This window comes from Bremia lactucae, linkage group LG3 (assembly GCF_004359215.1).
Source record: "Bremia lactucae strain SF5 linkage group LG3, whole genome shotgun sequence".
NCBI lineage: Eukaryota > Oomycota > Peronosporomycetes > Peronosporales > Peronosporaceae > Bremia > Bremia lactucae.
The window spans coordinates 3,238,150-3,245,727 of NC_090612.1; the positions used below are offsets into that span (position 1 = coordinate 3,238,150).

Genomic DNA, 7,578 nt, shown 5'->3' on the forward strand with positions numbered 1-7,578 from the left:
CTGCTATCATCGCGATGATAGTCCAAAGCATTGCTGTACAAACTTCGACACTGACGGTATTGGCCCTAGCACGTCAGAGCAAGCGGTTTTGTCCTCGGTTTGTCTCCTTTTAGGTGAGTTTTTCGTATCACACTTGAAAGTTTATCGCACATGTTTCGCTATGGCACATTCCTGTTTCTACGCACTCATCTGCTGATGTGGCCATCATAAACCCATTTATGTTTTATTAAAAAGAACGCTTACCGAGTTAGCTATACTACTCATCAACCTCGCTCTGAATTACGTGGCACTCTGAGATTGCCTCTACATCCTGCAAAATGATATCGCCAGGAGATCATGCAGCAACAACTTTATATCTTATGTGCACAACACACCCGCCGCGGAAGATTCGGACCTTCACTCCGCTCATCGTCACAGTCCTTAACCCATTGCTGTCCCACACTTCCCTCGATTGCGTTAAATGCCACGTTCAAGTGGTCTTCTTGCCACTCTTTGAATCTAATCGCTTTATCCTACCAGTCACTGCGTATTGCCTGCGCTTCACGGCTTTCTTGCTAGTTTCGCGCTTCTGTTGACGCCTGCCCAGGAGCAACACGCTTTCTTCTTCAATGTGTGATACATTTATTATCTCCGCTTCGGCGATCAGCTTGCTTACGAGGTCGCATAAGCTGAAGAACGTGAAAAGATCATGCAAAGTGCCTCAGCTAAGTTTTCGCACAACGCTGGTGGGCTGCATACATCTTCGCGTACACACCTTCTTCGCTTGCCACGCAGTCAATTCCCTTCATATCCATTACAATGCTCTCAAGCTCCGTCCGGCGTACTAATGCTTTTTGCGGTTTTCTTGGATAATACAAGCTTATTCTTGGGCCATAAGCGGCTTGCTAGTGCTGCGTCGATAAATTGTCACCAGCGCCCCTTGATTTCGTACGCGCTGCGCCTTGGCCGTCATGGTAGTGGATCCACTAGCCACAGCGATAAGTACATAGGACATGCGATACATCTCCAACTTGAACGTTTAGTCCGAGTAGTTTGACGAACGTATAGAATCTGTTGACAACTATTTTTCTACTCTTTGGCAATCATTGCTTCCAGCCCTTACGGTTGAGTTGTCAATTGCTTTTACTAAACGTGATTACGGATGTATAATGGTGGAATTGAGTGCTCTTTAAGAAACACATGACATTTGGATGGGAATGTGACCTTGTGGGAGCGCAGCTCAGGTAGGTCGTAATAGCTGCTTTCAGCCTTTCAATGTTAGGAACTGAACCGACGCTACGATGTAAGTGCCTAGTCCTGACGCAATATCACTTCATCTAGGGTGCGATGCCCACAAACTGTTGTCGAAAAATATTAACGCAATTTATGTATTCTTTTACGTACATAAACGGAAGGCATTGAATGCAAATAAATTTAAAGTAAAAAAATGAATTGACCATATTCTGCACGAAGTGTCGTAAATATTATTTATTCGTGGTCGTCCATTCAATTGTGCTATAAATTCTTAAAGTAATCCAGTGCAAAACGATTGTCAAACAACGGAATTATGTATTGTTACAAAAGTACAATCGTAGTTAGAGGAACAAAGTAGGCCAACATTTTCGAAACACTATAGTAGCACAAATCGGCTACTTTAGGAGGGTCGGAATTAGTGGCTAGTTCTATTAAAGGGCGAAAAAGAGTCAGACAAGCTAACATAGCAAGGCCATATAAAGTCTTAGAATTGAGTTTTGCCAACTGCTCAAACATCGCTAGTGGTTAATATCACCGACTCGCTACCTCATCCGTCCACAGAAATAGCTCGAAGACGCCGGAGGCATAAACTTTCCACGTGTCTGCCTTGCATTTTAGACAACGCACACATCTAGCACATTTTTCGTGGCTTGCGTTGCCTGTTGTGCTAGAAGAGCGACGCGCTGTTCATTTTGCTTGCTCCGTGTGAGTAAAAGGGAACGTGTTCCCGCCTCTACGCACAGCAGAAGGCCAGGGGAGCTTAAATGAAAAAGTCGCACAGTACTGAAAGTTCGTATCACCGCTCTACCTCCGCCACCACTCGACCGCGGCAGTATCACGGTACGCCCGTGCTCGAAGAGCAAACCTTTATGAACAACTTTAGTCCGCCGTTTAATGGGGTATACCTCATGGACACATCGACTCAGCCTGACAGTCTTGCAGCTTCTGACGGGCATCGTTCCCAACGTCAATTGCCGCCTGTGGATCAAAATGGATCGTTTCAATTGCGTCGCGGTACGCTTAATACTTCCGACGGCTTTATTTCAATGGACAACAATAGCAACATCAGTGGCAATTACGTTGATGCCATGAGTCTTACCAATCCCATGAATGCCACATCCCAGCAGCCTCTCATTTCGACTCCACGTGCGGCGCAGAAGAATATTGTGCGCGTGATTGACAAGGATATGACCAAGCAATTTCGTGGCCGCTCCAAGTCCGTGGGTCAAGGACGAATCCGTTGGTTTGAGAATCGAAAGTCACAACTTCTTGGATTTTGTCTCACGATGGCGTTTCTAGGAGTGTCTGTTGCCATGTACAATTACCGCTGGACAGGGCTTATTGCCGGATCCGTGAATACGATTATATGCGGCTCTGCGGTCGTCATTACCTATTGCCGCAAGAAACAATGGCACCAACATCCCAATCCGATTGTGCACAATCGGTCGGTTTTAAGTATTTTTATGGCCATTTGCTTGTTATTAAATGTCCTTGTCGACTTTGATCCGAGTGGGTCCAATACGGATTGCAAGCGTCTCGCTGGTATTACCGAGTTTTTCTTCTTCACGGGAGAAGCCTGGGGTCTCGTCATGGCGTGTGACCTTTTCTTTTCACTTACGAGTCCATTCACAAGCTACAAGCGATTGATGAAGTTTTATCACTTGTGGGTGTGGGTGGGTGGAATTATTATGGGTGTTATTACGTATTCTATCCAAGGCGCAGGTGGTTTTTTTACCGTCGATGGTCGATCCATGACGTACGAATCTGATACAGACACGGTAATTGGGTTTTGTCTTGCATCTTCCCGAATTTGTTGCGACTCGGGCGAAACGTGTCCGGACACGGTGCAAAAATGTACCAACACGTCAAGTTTCTTAAACGCACAGAAATGGCCTTGGATTTTAATCTACTCGTTTGTATTGCTCGTACTGTTTGTGTCAGTATGGTAAGTGTTCCAGTGTGTGTTTTTTTTATTATTCTTTGGTAGAGTAAGACGACTAATGTTTGTATCGACTTGACAGTGTATTGACGTTAGCGTGGCACCGTTTATACCTTCGTGGTGTTCCCAAGACGTACAATATTCGTCTTCGCGTTTTGAATTACATTTCATTGTACGTGTTTCATGCAGGAATCAGCAGCAAATGTATGGCTTAATTTTGACGTGTTGTTGGTATTTCTGTGTTAACATAGCTTTACCGGTGCTTACGTATTCTACTGGCTGCTGCTATTACTGCTCTATATGTGCGCTTACTTTCTCTCAACCAAGAGCGACTCGTCCAATTCTAGGGCAGTGGCTCAAGTATTACGTCAGTTGGTGATTTTCTTGATTTCATCGAAAGGATACTTGGACTATGTCATTTGGTTTGCAGTGAACAATATTGAACGAAAGGGTGGCAATCAACGCAATGAATCGGCCGACGTTGACGTGGATTTGAGTCCACAGGTGAATACAGCCCTGCGTTCAGAGATTCTGTACTATACCACGTCAGGTATTAAAGAATCCGTTCGTGCAACATCCGACGAACAGATTATGATTCCAATCTCGGGCGAAAGTGAAGCGGGGAAATCCATTAAATTTTGGTCGTTCTGTCCTGCTTCGTTTCGTCACATTCGTCGAACCTTTGGAATCAATGACGCCGAGTATACCCACATGTTTGGCGCAACAACAAAAGAGCGATTTAGTGAAGGTCGGAGTGGGGCGTTTATGTTTTATACGTCGGATGAAAGCTTGATTGTCAAAACCATGTCGCCAGAAGAATGTGCGTTTTTGCGCAAGATTGCGCCGAATTATGAGGCCTACGTGACGAGCAATCCCGACACACTTTTGACGCGGTTTTACGGCTGCCATTCAGTGTCTTTGTATGGGAAAATGTACTACTTTGTAGTCATGGGCAATTTGTTTGCCGAAACGGATGTTGTACACCACCGATATGATATTAAAGGATCTTGGATCGATCGAAATGCCAAGGTACCGAGTTTTGGGGACAAGACTGCGTGTCGTTACTGTAATGCATCGTACACGTTTGGTAGCACAAAGAATCAAGAATGTGGAGATGGAATGAACTTTCACGAGCCGGATATTGTATTGAAAGACAATGACTTGATGACCAAAATTCGAATCTATCCTTCGACGGCCCATCGCATTTATGATCAGATTCATAAGGACAGTGATTTTCTATGCTCGCAAGGTATTATGGATTATAGTTTACTCATGGGCATTCAGAGCTCGGAATACTTTGTTGACACGAGTCAGCTACCACAAGCTCGTCGCGATTTGCTCTTTACGCAACCGGCGACGAGTGTGGCGGGTCCATCGCTTTACCATTTTGGTATTATTGATTTTCTACAGCAATGGTACGTTGAGCATGGCTAGATTTTATGGGAATGTAGATTTGTTTACTGAGTATACTCGTGTGGTAATTTATAGGACTTTGGAGAAAAAAATGGAGCGATTTTATAAAACCTTTGTTAAACGAAAGGACCCCGAAGGGGTGTCGGCTTTACCTCCAAAGCCATACAAGTTTCGTTTTCAGCAAAAAATGTCACGCATCTTTGCGCTTTCGACGCACATGCGTGCTGAGAATGACCGAGCTTTTAATAACAATTACCCGGCACTGATTGATGTATTAGACCAGGGTAATTATGACACCCAGCGACCCAATACGTACGTGAATACCTCCGTAGTGGACCAGCGACCTGTGTTTAATCCGGACCTGCAGCAGGATATTCGAGCAGTATAGAAACTTGAAACGGGTAGTTTTTGCGTGTCGTACCTTTGATGCAAATCGTTGACCGACCATTATGAGTCTTCTTGATGTCTTAAATAAAATTAAAGTCTTCTTTGTATACAATTATTGCTTGAATTTACTTTAAGCCAATCAGATCGACCCACAAATCTCTCAGCACAATAGTTGTGTAACCAGGTCCGAACATGGTGAAGGTGCGGCCAAATCCTCTCGTGCTTTGCATCTCTAGCAAAAAGAGCAGAGATGACTGTATAACATAGTCTCCTGTGTCCATATTGATAGTTAATACTTCATACCGCTCTTGCTGCTCTGTAGGTCGCATCGCCGAGCGTGAAAGCGATCTTTATTCTGGACAGCGATGGCAATCGCGTGTGTGCCAAGTATTACGATAAATCGTACCCGACGCAAAAAGAGCAGCTAGCGCTCGAGAAAAAGATTTACGCAAAAACCAAGAGCTTTACCTCTCGTCAAGAAGGTTTGAAGGCTGCAATGACGACTGTCGCGACGACAAATTAACGAGAAAAACTGTATTCGATCTCTTAGCGGACATTGTTCTTATTGAAAATATTGTAAGCGTGCACCGCTGTGGATCAGACACGACAATGCACGTAATCGGCGCGGCCTCGGAGGTGCGTTGAAATGAAAAATATGTGATGATTTATTGACTTGTTGGTAACAAAAATTCTTGTAGAACGAGCTCATTCTGTTGTCAGTCTTAGGCTCAGCTTTTGACACTGTCGGAAATTTGCTCAAGTACGTGAGGGAGTAATAGCTTTGACAGTTTAGCAATTGATTTGAATGGAATTTGTAGAGGAAGAATGGACCGGCATGTGATGCTAGACAACATTGAGCTAGTGCTGCTCACGTTTGACGAAGTTGTGGATGGGGGGTAAGATCATTTTATAGACTCATCTTGCTCAATAACTCATTTGGTGCCGTCACAAAGAATTATCTTGGAGGTCGACACGCCGTCAATAGCAAATCGTGTGCTTATGCGTGTAAGAGCTTTTCAATACTTACTGGACTGTAATTTATTTCTAATGAACACACTTGACCATTTTTTTTTAATTTCTAAGGGGATTGACAACGAAGTACCGATGGCAGAACTTACTATTTCACAGGTAAGTTTGTCATTGCTTGAGTGCTAAGCGGGAGATTATACTCTAAGACATTTGTGTGGCGATTTAATTTCTGTAGGCGTTTGCTTCAGCTCGTGAGCAATTCTCTCGCTCCTTTCGCAGCTAGACGGCTTCATGCGTGCCACAAAGAATGCAATGATTTTTACTGGACGAACACGTGTTTTGGTCCGTTTCTAATTATTACAGTGCGCGCAAAATATAAACACAACTGTCATTAATTATGTTTCTATAGCATTTTGAGCAAACGATGATCAATCATTAAACTCCTTTGAATTCCATTCTTTTTTTTTTTTTTTTTGACATTTCAAATTTATGAGATTTATCTAATTTTTGCGTGACAATTTCTGTTGCAAAGTGCTAAACAAGGTGCAGCGCGTACGAAATCGAAGGGGCGCTGGTGACATTATATCGACGCAGCACTAGCAAGCCGCTTATGGCCCAATGAAAAGCTTGTATTATCCACGAAAACCGCAAAAAGCATTAGTACGCCGGACGGAGCTTGAGAGCATTGAAATGGATATGAAGGGAATTGACTGCGTGGCAAGCGAAGAAGGGGTGTACACGAAGATGTATGCAGCCCACCAGCGTTTTGCGAAAACTTAGCTGAGGCACTCATTGCTGTGGAACAGCAATGGGTTAATGTAACGAGGTGTATCGTTACATGAAATTATTACTAAAAGGTTGTTAATTAATATTATCTGAAAGGTAGATAATATTTGGAAGAAATTACTTTGTATAGTAATTTCCTGAATTCTTATCCATAAATAGGTATAGACCACTATGTCTATTTATTCCGCAGACTAATCAGCTGTAGAAGTAATCAAAGAGAGTTACAAGATAAGATAGATAAGAATTCATTTACATGTTTAGTATTAGTTTATAGTTAAGACAACATTTACAAAGATAGATTAACAAGACACTTAACTATATTAATACAGTTTTCATTTTACACTCTTAAGCTAACTTGCCTTAAGAGAAGTCTTCCTCTATACGTACAGTGTACGTCACCTAACGAGAGGCACCACTCACATCTGAAGCAGTGTGAAGTGGACTTGTACTGAAACAGTACAAGTCGCAGTGCCCCGTTACACCTGGTAGCACTTTGTAGTCCGTCCAAGGACCACATTTCCCACATTTAACATGGACATGTTAGATGGTAGTGGGAATACGCATCACGTTTCCCCTGAAAGCTACTCCTTTCTAAGTGATATAGAAAGGAGTGCGGTTGAACGAATGAGTTCATCCGTAGGAAACGATGCAATCCTGGCATTACTGTCCAACTTAGACAGAGATGCCCTCCATTCAACCGTCGCCAAGTTCATACAACATGAACTTGACGAGATGAAGGAAAAAGTAGCCTTGCTGAATCAGCAAGGCTCTCAACAGGCGGAACTGTTGAGATTACAACAGGTACAGACCCCTGTACCTGGGATGACGCAAACGCGTCGTCCCGAAACTCT

At 43.4% G+C, this 7,578-nt stretch overlaps 1 protein-coding gene across 1 annotated transcript; it reads left to right on the top strand.

The window, feature by feature from the left end:
- The first annotated feature begins 1,864 nt into the window (after positions 1–1,864).
- Positions 1,865–6,416, top strand: CCR75_006700 (uncharacterized protein). Its single transcript, XM_067964768.1, has 11 exons — positions 1,865–3,178; positions 3,255–3,344; positions 3,424–4,587; positions 4,661–4,967; positions 5,295–5,454; positions 5,523–5,608; positions 5,671–5,732; positions 5,791–5,868; positions 5,926–5,977; positions 6,056–6,100; positions 6,177–6,416. The coding sequence occupies exons 1-11, from the start codon at positions 1,998–2,000 to the stop codon at positions 6,222–6,224; spliced, it is 3,273 nt and encodes a 1,090-aa protein (XP_067815416.1). The 5' UTR covers positions 1,865–1,997; the 3' UTR covers positions 6,225–6,416.
- Positions 6,417–7,578: the final 1,162 nt, after the last annotated feature.

Bases quoted from the DNA above. Each gene is read 5' to 3' on its own strand.
- CCR75_006700 (XM_067964768.1), top strand. From the start codon at position 1,998: ATGAAAAAGTCGCACAGTACTGAAAGTTCGTATCACCGCTCTACCTCC. The intron at 5,609-5,670 runs GTGCGTTGAAAT...AAATTCTTGTAG, and splicing joins TAATCGGCGCGGCCTCGGAG to AACGAGCTCATTCTGTTGTC. The intron at 6,101-6,176 runs GTAAGTTTGTCA...TAATTTCTGTAG, and splicing joins CAGAACTTACTATTTCACAG to GCGTTTGCTTCAGCTCGTGA.